Source organism: Aquarana catesbeiana, linkage group LG06 (assembly GCF_042186555.1).
Source record: "Aquarana catesbeiana isolate 2022-GZ linkage group LG06, ASM4218655v1, whole genome shotgun sequence".
NCBI lineage: Eukaryota > Metazoa > Chordata > Amphibia > Anura > Ranidae > Aquarana > Aquarana catesbeiana.
In genome coordinates, this window is record NC_133329.1 from 294,868,784 (window position 1) to 294,887,915 (window position 19,132).

The window sequence follows — 19,132 nt, forward strand, 5'->3', positions numbered from 1 at the left end:
TAAATTTTGCCACCTTAACCTCCGCAACATCTCCAGAATCCAACCCTTTCTGACTAATGACACCACAAAGCAACTTATTCACTCCTTGATTATTTCCTGCCTTGACTACTGTAACTCTCTTCTTAATGGCCTACCTTTACGCAGGCTATCACCCCTTCAGTCTATTATGAATGCTGCTGCTAGACTAATACACCTCACTGACCGATCCGTGACTGCTGCCCCTCTCTGCCAATCCCTTCACTGGCTTCCCCTACCCCACCATATAAAATTCAAAATGCTAACCACAACATACAAGGCCATCCACAACATCGCCCACCAGCTACATCACGAACCTAATCTGCAGATATTGCCCAAATCATCCCCTTCGCTCTTCCCAGGACCTCCTGCTCTCTAGCTCCCTTGTTACCTCCTCTCATGCTCGCCTTCAGGACTTCTCCAGACCCTCTCCCATCCTCTGGAGCTCCCTGTCCCGGTGTATCTGATCAGCCCCTAATCTGGAGATCCCTGAAAACTCACTTATTCTGGGAAGCCTATCCCACCTAACAACTGTCCCCGAGCCACCCCCATCAAATCATTTCCTGCATCTATTACCTTCTGTACCACCACCCCCTCCCTTTAAAATGTAAGCACTACGAGCAGGGCCCCCCTGTCCCTTCTGGATTGAACTGCACTGTAATTGTGCTATCCCCCCTCTACATTGTAAAGCACTGCGTAAACTGTTGGCGCTATATAAATCGTGTATTATAATAATAATAATAATACTATACACTCGGAAGCCCTGCCAGAATTGACAGAATTCCTGCCAAGACTTCCAGAACACCTACCTTTAAAATCCCTGCCAGGGCTGCAGAATTGCTGCCAGGACTTCCAGAACTCCTACTCTCAGAATACATGATGGAACTTCCAACAGAAATCACAAAATCCCTTCCATGACTGCTATTAGCACTCACAGAATCCCTGGCAGGACTTCGAGTGTTCCCTGAAACAATGCTGGGTGTGTCCTTCAACCAGAAAGGGTATTTAAGCACCAGCCTTCAAAGTGGCAGGTACTGGGACTTCTCACCAGCTACCCCTTGTCACAAAGAGCTATGATACTTACCTGCGAGATTGTCTGGCCTTCGCTGACCTGTTCTAATTTCTCTCTTTCCTTCCTCCTTACTGCAACTCTGCTTGGACCCAAACCATCCTCTTGTTTGCTGCCAGGCTTGACACTTTGCCTGGGCATACAATGCTCTCTTGCCAGCTGTGTTCCTCGACTTCAGCTTGAACATTATTATTATACAGGATTTATATAGCACCAACAGCGCTTTACAACATTAGGGCAGACAGTACAGTTAAATACAAGGGGAATCAGAGGGCCCTGCTCGTTAGAGCTTACAATCTAAGAGAGAGGGTCAAGTGATACAAAAGGAAATAACTGTGGGCGATGAGCTGATGAAGAAATAAAAGAACAGTTGTTAGGTGAGGGCAGGATTGGCTTCTCTGAAGAGAAAAATGTTTATGGATCGCCTAAAAGTGGATAGAGTTGGAGATAATCAGACAGATTAGGGTAGGGAATGCCAAAGGATGGTAGAGGCACGGGAGAAGTCCTGGAGGCGAGTATGGGAGGAGGTGACAAGGAAACAAGTGAACATGGACTACTCTCTAACTTGTCAGTTGCCTAGATCTTTTACAGATACGTACTTGCTGTCACCTCAACATAGCCACCCTACTCCTGTGAACCCTTGATGAAGCTAACTCAAGGTCCACAACCTGATGCCAGCTAGCAGCAAAGTCACCCAGGACCACAACTGTTCTGGCCCCTCTCCACCATCATTAGCTTTGGTGAAGACCAAGTTGATACCAATGCCGCGTACACACGACCAGACTTTCTGGCAGAAAAGGTCCGACAGAATCATTCCCTCGGACATTCCGATCGTGTGTGGGTTTCATCAAAATTTCTCTTTTGAAAATTCTGATGGGTCTAGAAATAGAACATGTTTCAAATCTCTCTGACGGAATCAGTTCCTACTGAAAACCGCTCGTCTGTATGCTGTTCCGACGGACCAAAAACAACGCAAAGGCAGCTATTGGCTACTGGCTATTGAACTTCCTTTTTCTAGTCCCGTTGTATGCCATCGCGTTCTAAACGATTGGACTTTGGTGTGATCGTGTGTAGGCAAGTCCGTTTCAGTGGAACTCCATCGGAACTCCGTCGAAAAAACTGTCAGAGTTCACTCCGACAGAAAGACCAGTCGTGTGTACGCGACATTAAGGTTTGATTTATCTAAGGCAAATAGACTGTTCAATTTGCAAGTGAATTTTCCCCATAGCTTAGTGAATGAGGTGAAACTCTGCAGACTTCCATCATCCGATAATGTGCAAGTAAAAATGCTGCACATTTTATTTTCCTTGATTAGGAAAGTGAAGTGAAATTGCACTGTATTCAGTAAGCTCTAGGGAACTTTCCATTAAAAAATGCAACTTCCCTTTTAAAGTGAACAGCCTAAATCAACCCCTTAGTCCCGATTCACACTTGTGCAATGCGGGAACCAGTGCGATTCCTGTGCTGGTTCCCTTATCGCACCTGAATCACTGGTGGGTCACACTGACATGTGTCAATGTAAAGTTAATGACACCCCCTGGTCGGTTTGCAGATCGCAGGAATCGGATCTTATAGGTGTGAACACCCATGTAATCCGATTCCAGTGCGGATTAAAAAACGGGTCCTGCACCATCTTGGTGCGAATGCGATGCAATTTCAGCTATACAGTTTGTATGGCTAAATTGGCTTTGTATAGAAATTGCATGTGATCTGCACAGCATTGCAGTGCAAATTACATGCAATGTCGGTGAGCACACAAGTGTGAACCCAGCCTTAGACACCGCGCCTTGAGGGAGCCAGAGGTGTCATGCCCTCTACACACGATAGGATTTTCTGACAACAAATGTTGGTTGTGAGCTTGTTGTCGGAAAGTCCGACCGTGTGTATGCTTCATAGAACATTTGTTACTGGAATTTCTGCCAACAAATATTTGAGAGCAGGTTCTCAAATTTTCCGACAACAAAACTTGTTGTCAGAAATTCCAAGCGTGTGTACACAATTCCGACCCACAAAAGTCCACGCATGCTCGGAATCAAGCAGAAGAGCTCCACTGGCTATTGAACTTCATTTTTCTCGGCTCATCGTACGTGTTGTATGTCACCGCATTCTTGACGTTCGGAATTTCCAACAACATTTGTGTGACCGTGTGTATGCAAGACAAGTTTGAGCCAACATCCTTCCGAAAAAAATCCACGGTTTTGTTGTCGAAAAATCCTATCGTGTGTACAGGGCATTATAGTTAAATGTATAATTCCCCTGAATATATGCATGTTGTTGTACAATCTACAAGAAATCATACAGTTCTTTAATTGAATGATTATCTACAGATGAAACAGGACCAGATAAATATTCAGGAGAGAAAAACATGATAAATAAAAATGTCACCAGTGATGAGGGAATGGGATCTGAAATCCTGTCCATTTGACAAATTTGGCACATTTTTTTATTCTCATGGATATACAGTATGCATAAATTAATGTTTCTCAGCCTTTTTTTAATCAGGGCACCCTTTAAAATTCGAGGCACCCAATTCTAAAGTGTAAAAAAAAAAAACGAAACAAAGCCGAAACATCCACCCAGCGTTAGAGGTGATTTAGCCTGGGTTCACACATGTGCGGTGCGAATTGAAGCTCAGGTTTCACTGGGGAGATAAAAATCTCCTGTTCAAAGGCTCATCTTGTTTTAGCTCAGGATCAATGAGCAGGGAGAGGGGGAGGGAGAGGGGGGGAGAGGGGGGGGGAGGGGGAGGTGTAGTGAGGAGAAGGAGAAAATCCATGTTCAGAATGCAATGCATCTGCGAAGCAGATGCGTTCCCATAGAAGATAAGGGACTCGTAATTCGCACCGCAATGCCCAGAAAACGCACACGTTTTTTGTGCAATGCGCAGTGCGAATGCAACACACATATGTGAACCAGATGCATTCATATGAATGTATTTTAAAATGTCCTGCGAATTAGATGCGGTGTAAGCCGCATCTAATTCGCATAGGTGTGAACGGGGGCTTATTCTTATAGAGCAAATACAATCCTTTGTACACTGGTGCTGACTAGTATTCCAATGTTTCTCTTCTCCCTCAGTTTCTCTCGCTCACTCAGCGAGTGTGACCCCAGTGCTGTTGGAAAGGAGCAGGGGAGGGGCAAAAAAGCATGCTGTGTAGGCTGCCAATGTCCTCCTTATCAACCAATGACATCATTGGTTGTTACAACGCCAGTGACTAGAAGGTCATACTTGTGCACAATGAAAACCAGCGGCTTTGTATAACTAAAAGAAAGGCTTCATCCACCTACAGTACTGGCTTGTATACAATTTCTGGGCAATATTTAGGGATTGTGCCAAGGCACTCCTAAAGAAACCTGAAGCCACCCCAGGGTGCTGGGCAGGCTGGCATAAACAAGTATTCTATAGAGAATCATACAGTTCATGAATCTTGACTGCCTAATTTCCAAAATTACAGCCGGTCCCCGAGTTATGAACAAGATAGGGACTGTAGGTTTGTTCTTGTGTCGAATTTGTTTGTAAGTTTGTAACAGTACATTTATAAGTGTAACTCCAGCCTGTGCAGTGATGTGGGATGGTCCGGGTGCTTCTGCACATGCAGTCATGCAATTTGAGGCTCTTGTGGCCATGCAGTACTGCAGAGTAGGATGTGTCCGGCGCTGTAAGATGGTTGCTCGCGGTATCGGGTACCAGTGTAGAGCGCAAGCGGCAGGCAGTGACGTCACACCACCTGCGTTCGTAAGTAGGAGTCGTTCGTAACTCGGATGTTCGTAACTCGGGGACTGCCTGTACATGACTTTCTTTAGACCAGAGAAACAACCAGGAGAATCAAAAAGTCCTGAATCAGTCCAAATTTTAAAGAACTAATTTCTTTGTTTTCATTTTGCTTTGCAGTATTTGTCATATTTGATTTATAGTACACACAATTGTCACTTTTATATTCCAAAAAGAGACTTACCCTTTTTTCTATAGTGAAGTGCTTCCAGGCTTGGGCTTGATAGGTAAGGAAATACTGATGAATGATAAATCTTCCATCACTCCACCTATAGAGAGCTGAACCAGGCTGATTGTTCTTGTTAGCCATTACAGCAAAATACCCCACATCCTGGATGAGGAAAATTTCCAGTCCCATGGTTTCTGAAGCAGTGGCCAGGTTCTGATATTCCTCCACATAATCCAGCTTCTCTTTCCCTAAACCAAAAAAAAAAGAACGTTTGTTATAGCAAGCACAATCATTTTTCATGTTTTCCTGTTTGCCATGCTGTAATAGCTCTCTAGTGTGTTCTGTACTGACCTTTATTTAATCCTTAGAAAATGGAAAATGTTTTTAACTAGCTGTAACATTAATTCACTAAAAGGGTTCATCCTAACAGCACTAGGCCTATTTCAGTATAGCTGATATCTGAATGTTATTAGTCTGCTTTTACACTTTTTAAAGCTTACATAAGTTTTTTTTTTGTAACCTTTGGAAGACTTGCTTTAAACGGATAACTGCTTTAACATTTTACTATTCCTTAGTTTTGTTTCAGAACCATTGAGTGCTAAAACTAGATAACAGGAGCCCCATGCCAAAATCTACCAGCCACAACTACAATACTGAAAGGATTGGTCTGTTTCCACTGAACCAAAATGTCCTTCCAAAGGTGAGAAGAAGAAAGCACAATATTGTTTTACACATTCGAGTACCAAAGCTGGATTGGAAATGTAAGTTTAAAATATGTCCCTATAAATGCTGTGACACGTTTCCAAAAGGAAAAAATATCGCTAGACATTGCTCACAGTCATAGAATTTCATTCCGTAAAGTTTGCTTGGCGTTTGCTTGCTAACAATCCAACAAATGGCTTGGCGTGTGTTCCACTTGTCAGGCTCCAAGTGACACAGGGGAACAATCGTCTAACGCGACATCTAACTTTCGTCATCTAACCGCAACGTCTTCAGAGGCTGGAGGATCATCGCCATCTTGTGAGTGCATGGTGATACCGTTATGTGCACGAGGTGGAATAGTCACTACAGGGGTTTTCCTGGGGAGACAAGCACCCCAAAATCCAATGACTTCACTACCTATATGGACTGTGTTTTTTTGCACAATTTTAATTTTGCATGCAAGCATTTTTATTTTTCAGCACTATAAGTGTATGTAAGTTGGGACTGTTACTGTTATTGGTGTAGCACCCTCTACCTAGGGTAGGTGCAAAATAGAGTTTCTTTTGTAGAGCAGGTAAATTTAGGCAGGCCTAGCTAAAAGCTAGGCCTGTTTGTTTTGATCTGTGTTGGCTGGGAGTTGCCTAGAATAGGCTGGTGACTCACAGACAGCACCTTCTTTCTGTTACCTCCCTTCTGCTTCTAGAAGGAAGGAGTGGAATAAAGGTAGAGCTGCCTGGGGTGTTCTAAGGAACCCTGACCAATCCCCAACCGGAATTGGCAGGGGGCAGGCCTCCTAAAATACTTAAGCTGTGTACACACGATCAGATTTTCCGATGACAGGAATTGTGTGATGACAGGCTGTTGGCGAAAAATCCAACCGTTTGCATGCTCCATCGGACAATTGTTGTTGGATTTTCCATGGACAAATGTTGGATGGCAGGCTTTAAAATTTTCCGTGGACAAAATGTCTGTTGTCGGATTTCTGTACACAAGTCCGTCGGACAAAAGTCCAAAGTGCAAACACGCATGCTCGGAAGCAAGGACGAGCCAGAAGCAGTTGGTCTTGTAAACTAGCGTTCGCAATGGAGAATTAACATTCGCGACGTGGCAAATTATGAAATCTCGAAATGCAGGGAACATTCTCTTCTTCTTTATTTAATGGGATAACAATGAAGCTGCTTTGCTGGTGATACTGATGGAGTTATGACAAACATATATTATTTTTTTTATACTTTCTAGTGATATCAAGAATAATATGATTATGCTTTTTTTTTTTTTTTTTTGGTGCAAGTTACCACAACACCATTATCCCACAGTTTTTAAGATCAAAGATACAACTATGTTCCTTGTCAATTTTACAATGTATTTTTTTTTAAATGTAACTGCCTACTCCCAAACTGTCATTTGAAGTAAAACACATAGCCAAGTATTATTCTACACAATTTTTTTATTGTGCATTAAAAAAAGAAAACAAATAAAATTAGACATGCTATCTGCCAATAGAAATTACCAAAAAGTGCATTCTATGCATCCAAAAATATAGAAAATATACCAAATCAAGTCATTATTCAATCAGAAAATAAAATAAAAGCCTCATGCATGTGTCCTGCTTTTTAATATAGAGGGTCAACAATGGCAAGAGTTGGTGAAAGCAGGGGTCCGTCATCCGGAGATAATTCTGAAAATCATCTGGATTACTCTCTTGGAGCTCCCGCAGCAAAGGCATATGACATAATTGGTCACGATTAATAAAGAAACCAATTTTTGGTCCAAGAAATCCTCCTCCTCCTGGACTGGATTTGGGTAAAAGCAATAACTCCAAGCCCAATAATAAATAACACGTTATCTCCTCTGATTCCGCAACATGTCTGGTTGACGAACAGCCATTCAGAAACGAACTGAAAAGCACGAAATTAAAAGAAAGAACTGAAAAGTGTGAAATGAAAAGCGAGAAATGAAAAGAGCGAATCAACACTCACCAAACTTCTAATAGCATAAAATTAGCAGAAGGAGCCCAAAGGATGGCGCTAAAGAGCTGAAAAACCAAGTAGTACGTCACTACATTCGTGTTTGTTGGCGAACAATTCCTTGCCGTTTGTATGCAAGACAAAATCCAGGTACACGCCTTTGGACAAAAGTCAGAGGCTTTGTCTATGGAAAATCCAATCGGTTTAAGAGTCAGCCAGCTGGGGAGGAGTTGTTCGGGTGGAAGAACTGGAGATGGAGTATTAGGCTGTCGGGGCCTTTGGAGAAGCCCCCTACTCTAGGGTGGGTGACCTTGGGCTAAGGGGCTCGGAGCTGAACAGGAACCCCACACAACCCAAGGGGTGTCCTGAACAGGAGCAAGAGAGGACAGCGGGGAATACTGCCGGGCAAGTCTCCAGGAGGGATCCATCAGGTGTTGGTGAGTAACAGGCACAGTCGGGAGAGCTGGGAGAGGTATGCCGGAGCAGACTGGGAGTGTGCAGTCTGAGATGTATGTAGAGTCAGTGGGAGTGACTGTGATGTTACTGGCAGTGAAGTCGGGCCGCTGCAGTCGGGAGGGCTGTCAGGGTCTGCAAAAGGCTGACTGGGATCAGTAGTCCACCAAAGAGGGCGGCTAGCATTCTAACATTTGTTGCTACACTATATGGGCCTGTGGTCCCCGCCTGTAATAAGGTACTTTTGCTAGGGTCTGGCTGAAACTAGAGTTAGGCCTAACCATGTTCTAGTTGCTGGAGGGAGAAGGAGAGATAGTCTGCAGCAAGAGTTGTGCAGGAGGAGAGTACGTAAATTGTCCCAAGCCATGCAAGAATCTTTTATGGGTATCCCATGAACTCCTTATCCCCATCCAAGTTCTAATCCCTCAATAAAATACAAATAAAACAAAGTGAATGCCGGGCTGGGCAGGGTGACAGGTGGGCCACAATCACTCAGCAGCCCCTACGGGGGTACCGCTACATTGTATACACGGTTTAATAATATTGTGATCACATGGGGCACAGAGTTTGTAACAGCAAGCGTTGCCTAAGTTATATTGTATTGGTCACCTTGGTTATATAGTGCAAGCTCAGGCTCATTTTTCTAGAAGTAAACATAAGACACTATAATCTTTATCTATATGCTCCTTTATATTATTATGTTATTATAATATAATATATTATATTATATTATTATAATATCCTATTATATTATTTGTTACCAGTGCTGAATTTGTTAACTATGTTGTTTCTACTTGATATATTTACTATCCAGTCCTATATTAATACCATCTAAAATCTGATCAGCTTTACCTAGTATCTTACACTCTAATTGTTTTACTGTACTTACTTCTATTGTTATTTTTTACTGATCATTTAAGTGCCTATATTTACTGTATAATATATGTATGAATTGTTTTTAATGTTTTTATCTATACTAGCCTTGACAAAGAGAGAGACATTTCCCCCAAAAACGCCATGGGCCTGCTCATCATCTGAACTGTCAATTTCAATAAATATTCTTTATAACAACCTAAAGTGTGGCAACTTTTCATACTGAATGCACCTCTACACCCATCCAAATCTATCTTGAAGTCCGTTCTCTGTTGTTATCAGGGAGGCAGCAGCTGAGACCCTAGCTAGGCTCACCCACATCATATCTTCATCGGTCCATGCACCCCCTGGACAACACATCCAGGACCACCTCCAGGGAGACCAGACTACATACTGGTCCAGCCCTGTCTTGCATGCATATTGACTTTATGAATCCAGTAAGATTTGTTGTGAAATTACTTCTCTGTGAACATCTCAAAAATATAATTGTGCCAAAGAGGTGCATATGGAGACCATACAAAGATCTTAAACACCCATAAGACCCTTTCTTAAGCTTTCTCAACCATGATGCAAGTGAAATTCATGTTTACAGTAAACCGTATTTGTAAATTAAAAGTTACAAAATTACCTGACTCTAGAAGGGATGCCATCATCACATAGATGTTATTCATTATTGGAAAAATAACTATCAAGACACAAACACTACTGGCTTTCTAACAAGCAAAAAAGCATACAGTCACCAGATAATAGAAGGAGTTGAAGAATGTTGCACTTAACCCAAGGTTTTAACTTTAGCTGTACTGATTTTCTAATCAATCTTTTCAATGTATTAATTCAGGTAAAATTGTTTATCAAACACATTAATGGGTCAATTACTTAACACCTAAATATAAATTTTGAAGTCCAGGTTTAGGAACAAAATTGATCTGTAGGAGCTATGAATTCAGAGGTTCCTTCTTTGGGAAATATTATTAGATGCACTTCTGGTACTAGTAGGGAAACATCACAATTCTGTGTGTGTAATGATTTATGGAATAGGTTACATAAATATTGAGCAAGTAACTTCATATTTGCTTTATACCATTTGTTTGGTAGGCCATCCATATCAGGGGTTATAGCTCTGAGTAAAGCTACAATAGCATTTTCTATCTCTGGTAAAGGCAAGTCTGCTTTTAAAATTGCCCAATTTCAATCCTAGTATAAAGCAAAAAAAAATTATTTATTTTCTGTTCCATAATTATTATAATAATGACATATAGTCCTTTTGCCTTTTATTTTCATCTTAGCCAATGCTTTGTTGTGGAGCATAATCAGGCCTATCAGTGTTCATCTGCTTTCAGAACAAAATGTTTTCCCTCAAAAATTCAGATTGTTTCAGCTTTACCGAAAGTACGGCAAGCTGTTTTAAACAAAAGCTCTAATCTAATATGATTTTCATTAAGACTGATAGCAACACATTTTATGCACCTTAAACTATACAGACATTTCTTACCAATTAGCACAGATTTAGGCAGCTTACAAAAAAACTGTAATATAAAATAAGGATGCAGACTGTATATTATAGGGCCTATGTCAACAGGTGCACTCGATACACTGAAAAATGCTTTAAATCTGAAGCCTAATGTATATGAATGCACTCTCATTCATAGCCAAGACAGAGTCTGAAGCCTAATATATATGAATGCACTCTCATTCATAGCCAAGAGTTTTCTCCTGACATTGAAGGTCCCTCTCTGTATACGATGTGTAACATTTCTGCAGTTATTGCTATAGTGAGTCAGTAAGTGCAGGGCCCGTAATGCGATAATGGAATAATGCTATCCAATAAAATCACTGTAGACATTGTATTTGTGCTCTATGGGCTTAGATAATGCAGGCCAATGATAAAAATATACCTGTCTAACAGATTAGCCTGGTGATAACCTGAATCTCCATTAATAAGCTGGCTTGCTCATAGCTTTACTGTAATGTCCTGCAGTAAATCACAAAGTGAGCCAAGGCAAGATCAGCTGCAGAAGGGGGTTTCTAAATGTATAAAGTAACAACGTTACAAGTTTAAATAATTTCCTTCATGCCCTCCCCCTCCCAGATTTCAGTGGCGCCCCCCCTCCCCCCCCCAGGCTGCTTCGATTGCTGTGCAGAGCTAAGTGCTCCTACTCCTCTCTATCCTGCTGATCACCTCGCTGCCGAACTTTCTGCTACACTTGAGGGCAGGGGCATTGCTAACACTGCTGTCCAGGACACTTGCACTACATCTAAAGACTGTTGCCCCAGGTGCCAAAGCCACCCGCCGCACACTGCCTCTAAACTAGAAAGCCAAAGCACAGAATGTGGTGTGTTTAAAAAAAAAAGTGCTGGCTGCGGTCTGATAGAGCTATGTTGGATGCTATAAGGAGGAGCGGCAGAGGTGAGCATTGTGGATAGGGGGTGCTGTGGACGGGCGCTCAGAGGTCATCTGTGGATGGGGACGCAGAGGTGAGATGTGGACAGGGACACAGAAGTGAGATGTGGATGGGGAAGCAGAGGTAGGATGTGGACGAGGATGCATAGGTGAGATGTCAATAGGGAGTGCAGAGGTGAACTGTGGATGAGAGGTGCAGAGGTGATCTGTGGACGGGGATGCAGAGGTGATCTGTCGATAGAGACGCAGAGGTGATCTGTTGACTGGGACGCAGAAGTGAGATGTGAATGGAAAGTGTAGAAGTGAACTGTGGATGGAAGGTGCAGAGGTGAGCCGAGGACGGGGATGCAGAGGTGACCTGTGGATGGGGACAGCATACAGGATAGTGGTTAGGAGAATGCATCATACAACACAGCACACAGATTACAGCAGGATTAGGTAATGCTTAGCACATTACACATTTCTGTTGTTGTCAAATTATACTGTATTAGCAGTTCTTTATTGTTTTTTTAGTTTGGAAAGCAAGCCCCTTTACTTTTTTTGCTGTACCCCCAGATCAGACAGGCTAGATCTGGCCCTGATTTCCTTTGTGTCTGGTAGGAATAGACTGCTGGTTCAACCTGACCCCTCTGGCAAAGCACCTTGTCCCAATGTTGATGAGGATTAGAGCCTCTTCCCCACAACCCTGGCAAGGTGGTTATGGAGGTCTGTTGGTGGGGGGATTATCGAAATCTAGAAGCCCTTTTAACAATAAAGGGGCCCCCAGATACTGGATCCAGCTATGTGAATGAATAAGGGATACAAAGTACCCCAACTCATTCACAAAAAAGTAACCATTTAAAAAAAGACAGAAACACTTTTTGACAAATCCTTTAAGAATTAAAAAAAAATAAAAGTCCTATAATGTAAATCCATGTGACATCTTGTCTACAGTATATTTGGTCAATGACTTCACCTGGGAAACACTGCCCTACTGTTTACTTTTAGCAATAATTCAGCATGAGTAATCAGAGAGGGGAATGGATTGTGTTGGTGGGATTTTTATATTTGGAGTATCATTCATCATGACTGACGTGGAAGTGATTGACGATTGACTTACATTTTTTTAATTCAAGGATATGTCAAAAAGTGAAAACGTGTCAGTTTGTTCATTTACTGTTTTTTTCATGGAGAGAACTCAAAGCTTAAAGGCATAGTTCATTTTTTAAATAAAAACTGCCTATGCAGGTAAGGGGGGGGGGGGGGGTGCTGTATATAAAAACAAACTGAGCAGCTTTGACCAAAGTTTAATAATGTCCTTATAATAGGTGTAGGCTAGTTACATCTCCTCAAGTCTGACTGAAAAACTCCCAGAGATCAGATCATCCCATCATGCCTTGTTTCTAGGATGTTGCTCGCCCCACCATCATAGGAGTGAGCTCTTTTTCTGATTCAAACCCCTTCACATGCCCTTTCTCTTCACTGACACAGTAGCTCTGAGCTCAGCTTTTGAGAGCTTGCTTTTATGATGCAGGGGGTGTAAGTAGAAGCTAGTAGTCCCTCAGCAGTGTCCTAGGCAGTACGGGATGATGCAATCTCTAGGAGTTTTTCAGTCAAGATTCAGGAGGTATGTAAACGGCCTACACCTATAGCAAGGGCATTATTCAATTTCGGTCAAAGGTGCACAGGATCCCTGTAAAAGCATTTTTTTTTTTTAAAGGTGAACTATGCCTTTAAATACAACCTAGACTTAGGATTCAGCATCCCTCACAGGCACAAAGGTAATCATTTAAAGCAACAAAGTAATGTTAGCAACACAATAATGTCAATGTTGATGGACATGACAGGTTCACTTAAATTTCCAATGACTTTTGATCCCAGAAAAGTAGCTTGGGAAAAGGAATCATAGATTTACCAGCCCAGAATTCTTACTTTCAAGCACTGGTATCCATTTGATACCATTACAGAGGAAGAGACCTTTCAGAGATGTATCCATCCAGAACTGGGACATTTCACTGCTAGAACAGGGAGGCTGAGGGCCTAATGTTACTTTCATATCAGCTTCTGGAAACAATAAAAAAGAAAGGCACATTAATGGAACGTTAAAGCTAAAGATGATGCTACAACTGTGAGAGTAAACATGATAGATTTCAAGCAGAGGCTTTAAACACTGGAGCAAAATCCGAGCTGCTGCTTGTTGTGACTAGTCCTTTATTCGTTTTAAAGATGGAATATAATGGGTTGCTGCATGCAGTAGGTACAAATTTGTTTTAATATTAATAATCAATAATCTGACTACCAGTTTCATGGTACAATTATGAATTTATCTCTATCTACCCTATAATGTATGTTCTTTCCTTAATAATGCCTCACCAGAGGCTTTTTTAATAACTGCAGTTAATAATGATGAGAGGTGGGATAGCTGCCAATGTGCTTTTTCCTAACTACTATTCATTTGTTTTTTACCTACCTAATTCCTGCATATATTACGCTTGTGATAAGTGCACTAACCATAAGGGTACATTAGTTGTAGTTCATTGTTATCATCAGTCCTAAGTGGCAGCTCTTTCAGCACTCCAGGGATGGACAGCTCTGATATCCTTGGTTTGGCATTAGGGCATATTGTAGATGTTGCATCAGATCCTGGCAGAAGGACAAGCTGTCTCAACAAGCCCTGGAAATAAAAATACAGTCCCTTCAGCATCATTTTCTTTAAAAGTGCAGCTATATTCACTAGCTAGGAATACATTCAAACTTCACAGAGAGCCTTCACAAAGTTTAAAAATAGACATATAATGCAATAGAACTGCACAGACTTCCTGGCTTTCCACCTAATTTGGATCTGAAACTATAGATCTGATTCAATCTTTGACCCTGTTTTATGTTCAATGAACCTTTGTGGTAATCTGAAGGTATTTTAAAATGACATCTTCAGAGGGCTTAAAAGCTGAGTCTGCAGGTAGCATTTAACTAGACTAGATAAAACTATAAAAATTCCTTCCAAAGTAGTGTCTGTAAAAATGAAAGAAAGTAACATTTCGATACGAATAATGTTTATATTTCTGAACTACTCAAATATGAATACAATTGCTTATATGATTTTTTCTAAAATCTCAAAAAGGCAGGATGTCATCAATAAATACATATTTTTAGATTACAATAAAAAACCTAAAAAGAGTTCTAACTTTCCCCCACTCAATCTTACATTTTTAAAAATTATTTGTCTGAAATCTGGTTAATGTTGCACATTGAATACCCTTTTATAATGGTTATCTAGAAAAACTAAAGAGATAGGTGCCTTAATTTGCCTTCTGAAATGGTAGAATAAAATTCCTTGAAAATTGTAAATTACTTAAAAAAATGACAACTTAACAGCTTAATTTATCAGCAAGCCCAAAAATGTTCATGTCATCACCGCTATCTGTGCTGATACTAAGCATTTGCATGAGTACTTATACTGGTGCAAATGCTCCAATACCTGAAATTGATACCTTTGCGGTGCAATTTGAGCCCATACAAAATGAATGGGCTCAAACTGCACTGTAAAGAATCGCATGTGATTTGAACAGGAATGCTGTGCGAATCTTGCGGTGCTCAAAGGGTTGGAGGCGATGGTGGAAGTTCTGGGACCCCTATAAACCAGCTTGGAGTGCACATGTGGGTATAGGGCGAAGGGGCGGTAACAGGCTAGGCGCTCAAAGTTTGCAAGCTCCTTCTGCAGCCCAATACATACCTATAAATCTCCTCTAGCTGTGTGAGCACTGCAAACTCCCATGGTTTTGCATCATTGGCAGGTCCCGCAGGACGGGGACACTATGACCATGCAGATTTGGATTTGACATGCGATGTGTTATCTCTGCAATAAAAGCTTTGGATTACAATTGAAGATCCATGGTGTTCTGGCAAATGTGTGTATTGATCTGTGATATATACAGTATCCAGCTGGCAACCGCTAAAGATGAGCCTGTGATACAGGAATGTGTGCAATGAGAATATAGACAAGACTGTTTCAAGGGCTGATCTCCTTGTGCGCCGATATTTCCCATTATCCTGTGTGAACCCAGGCTTGTCATAGTGACTTCAGCCTGGGTTCACACTGATGCGGTGTGGGAAACTGCATATGATTCGGACAGGAATCGTACTGTATTCCTGTTCAAATCACAAATGCGATTCTTTGCAGTGCAATTTGAGCCCATTCATTTTGTATGGGCTCAAATCGCACTGCACAGTATTGGTAATTGGTATCAGTGAGTACTTTAGCACAAGTATCGGTACTCGCACTCACTGTTAAAAAGCAGGTATCATTGCATCCCTAGTAGCAATGACATAAAAATGTATGGGCAAAAGTTTGTGTCCACCTGATCATTACACAAGCTTGAACATCCTAGAAAAATGAATATGGAGTTGACCCCTTCAATCTCTAACAGTCTCCACTCTTCTGGGAATACTCTTCTGGGATTGCCCATTCAGTCAAAAGGGCATTCAAGAGGTTAGGTACTGATGTTGGTCGAAGAGGCTCAGCTCACAATCAGTGTTCCATTTGCTTCAAAAGATGTTTAACAGTCCTGAAGTCATTGCACGGGCCTGATTTTATGCACAAGGGCACAGTCATGCTGGGACAGAAAATGTCCTTTACCATACTGTTGCCATGAGGTTGGAAGTACAGAGTTGTCTAAAATGTCTTTGTTGTGGTAACTTTAGCATTACCAGTACCCATCAATGGAAACACTTTAACTTACTACTAGGAGGGTTTTTATACAGAGCTGTAGAGGTGATAATCAGGTGACCACACACTTTTGCCCATATAATGTAGTAAATCACCAGGAATACGAGCAATTTTCTACTATAAAATCTGAAGCTTTAAATTGATTGTAAAGTCTCATTTAAAAAAAAAAAATAACAAACATGCTATGCTTACCTATTCTGTTGCAGTGGATTTGCACAGAGCAGCCTGGATCCTCCTCTTCTCGGGTCCCTCTTTGGTGCTCCTGGCCCCTCTCTCCTGTTCAGTGCCCCCACAGAAAGGAGCTTGCTATGGAGGCACCCAAGCCAAGTCACAGCTCCCTGTGTCCATTCAGACATGGAGCCCTGACCTGGCCCCATCCCCTCTCTCCCCTGATTGGCTAGCTGACTTTAATTGACAGCAGTAGGAGCCAATGGCACCGCTGCTGTGTCTCAGCCAATCAGGAAGGAGAATCTGGACGACACTCGTGGACATTGCTGGACAGAGAGAGAACTCAGGCAAGTGTTGGGGAGGCTGAGGAGGGGCTGCTGCACACAGGCTTTTTATCTTGCATAGAATACATTAAGATAAAAACCATCTGACTTTACAACCCCTTTAAAGTGGTGTTCCGGCCGAAATTATACTTTTTAAATAAAAATACCCCTATAATACACAAGCTTAATGTATTCTAGTAAAGTTAGTCTGTAAACTAAGGTCTGTTTTGTTAGTTTATAGGAGTAGTTTGTTATTTTATAAACTTACAGCAGGCCGTGGCCATCTTAAGTGTGGGCATCTGAAGCCAGACTGTATTTCTTCCTGGATCTCATCCTTGCAGAGCTCGCACATGCTCAGTGCAGCACAAGCAGTGTAATAGGTTTCAGGTCAGGTTTCCATAGCAACGGCAGTGTCAGAGGAAGTTGCCACCCCTTCCCAGAAGGCATTGCAAACAGGAAATGATGCGATGGGCCACGGCCAGGGAGGAGGAAGTGAAAAATGAATACAGCAGATATACAGTAGGTGCTGAGAATTTTTTTTAAAAAATATCCAATTTGTTTACAGTGCACAGTTTAGTGAGGGATGCTGAAGAGTTGTAAAAGTGGGTGGAACTGCACTTTAAGTGACCAAAACACCCTGGAGGGTCATCTAAAACATCCAGTTGCATTTTTTAATTTTTTTTTTTTTTTGCTGATGAGTTTAGTGGGCATCACAGAATTACACTTTACTTTTGGGGCCCATAGTTCCATCAATGACCATTAATTAACCTAACTTGTCAAATTTAGATCAATACTTACAGAGAAAAATCCTTTTCGTCGTCTTCTGTTTCCAACATAAATCCATGATTTGGTGGTGCTTAAGGATGCTGGAAATGGTTTGTCTAAAACACTGAACAGAAGCAAAAATACTGGACTTTAATTGTATCCCGTCATTTTATACATTTACATTTATTATTAAAGTTTCTTTACACTGAACTTTACATTACTAAAAATAAATGTCATAATATATAACAACATAATATACAAGATAGGATTACATGCTGAAAAGAGACGTGTTGCCATTTAATAGAAATAAATAATCCATAATAAAACAAAGGTTGCCTGTGAATAGCATACTTTGTATCGTACGCTCAACAATATTCTGGAGATAGCTTGAATTCTAATTGGGATACCTATTGATGTGTTTTTGAACACATAACAGGGGGGACTTTATTTCAGGCTAATTTTAATTGTTTGTGCAAAAAGCACCCTTCCAATTTACATAAGTACTGTGTTTTTACTGCAACAACAATATGCATGGTCCTTTTAAAAGAAAAAAATAAACATTCATAAACCTGAGCAAAGTATAAGTCAGGTCCAAGCTCAACATTTACAGGAAAAGTTAGAATTTGCATTTAACTTTAATTGCCTAATTCTTTTGATTTACATATCGTTTGTAAATGTTTGATGTAAAGAAAAGGGACAAGTTAGACTGCAAACCACAAATTTGGTTGGTAACTAGAAACAATGAAACCAAAAATGTTATAAATGTTATATTGCCATCTGATGTGAAAAATCTCACTGTTAGGGACAGAACCTCAGAGTCTGATCTTCAGCAGATCTTCTAATGTCAGTGGTGGCACTTCCAAGAATCCCCAGGCTGTGACCCTTAGGTTAGCTTTACTGATGTCAGAGAAAGACAAGGTCATAACTAAAGGTTATAGAATGCATATAGGAACTAAAGTACAAAGGTAGGAGGCATGGAGAGTGACTAATGAGAATGGGTAAAGAGAAAAGAGACTTCCACCATGCCAAATGTAGAGTGTGGTGGTCCCATCCCTAGTGTAATAGAACAAGAGAGTAGGGATGAGCTTCGTGTTCGAGTCGAACCCATGTTCGACTCGAACATCGGCTGTTCGATCGTTCGCCGAATTGCGAACGTTATGGGCCGTTCGCGCTAAATTCGTGTGGCGCGTCACGGCCCATAATTCACTGTGGCATCGCAGTGCATTGCTGGCTGATGATTGGCCAAGCATGCACTATGACCCGCATGCTTGGCCAATCACAGCGCCGTCAGTAGAGAGAGCTGTAATTGGCCAAAGCCAGGGTGGCTTTGGCCAATTATGGCTCAGGGGATTTAGTACACACCCCACACTATATAAGGCCGCCTGCACGGCGGCCCTGTGTAGTGTGTGTTCCGGTGTGCTGAGAGATAGAGAGAGAGAGAGACAGTGTCATTTGATTTGAGTTAGATAGATTAGGCAGAACAGTCAGTCAGTTAGCTGCACTTACAGTGTATTGTGTATATATATGCATCCCAGGTGTTGCATATATATATATATACACTGTATTCAGTTTAGCTAGATCCGTTCCTGTTATCTTCTATCTAGACTATTTACATTTAATGCAGTGCGTCCTGCTCACAGTGTTCAGCTAGATCCGTTCCTGCTATTTACATTTAGTGCAGTGCGTCCTGCTCACAGTGTTCAGCTAGATCCGTTCCTGTTATCTTCTAGACTATTTACATTTAGTGCAG

The 19,132-nt window shown here is 41.5% G+C and overlaps 1 protein-coding gene across 1 annotated transcript in view; it reads right to left on the reverse strand.

Annotated features, from left to right (window-relative positions):
- Nucleotides 1-19,132, reverse strand: part of TSPEAR (thrombospondin type laminin G domain and EAR repeats) — a 247,921-nt gene that overhangs the window by 133,503 nt on the left and 95,286 nt on the right. The window contains exons 4-7 of the mRNA XM_073633468.1: nucleotides 17,416-17,506; nucleotides 13,912-14,074; nucleotides 13,333-13,464; nucleotides 5,041-5,273 (exon numbers count right to left, since the gene is read on the reverse strand). Coding sequence (XP_073489569.1) covers nucleotides 5,041-5,273; nucleotides 13,333-13,464; nucleotides 13,912-14,074; nucleotides 17,416-17,506 — 619 coding nt within the window. The remainder of the gene's footprint in view (nucleotides 1-5,040; nucleotides 5,274-13,332; nucleotides 13,465-13,911; nucleotides 14,075-17,415; nucleotides 17,507-19,132) is intronic.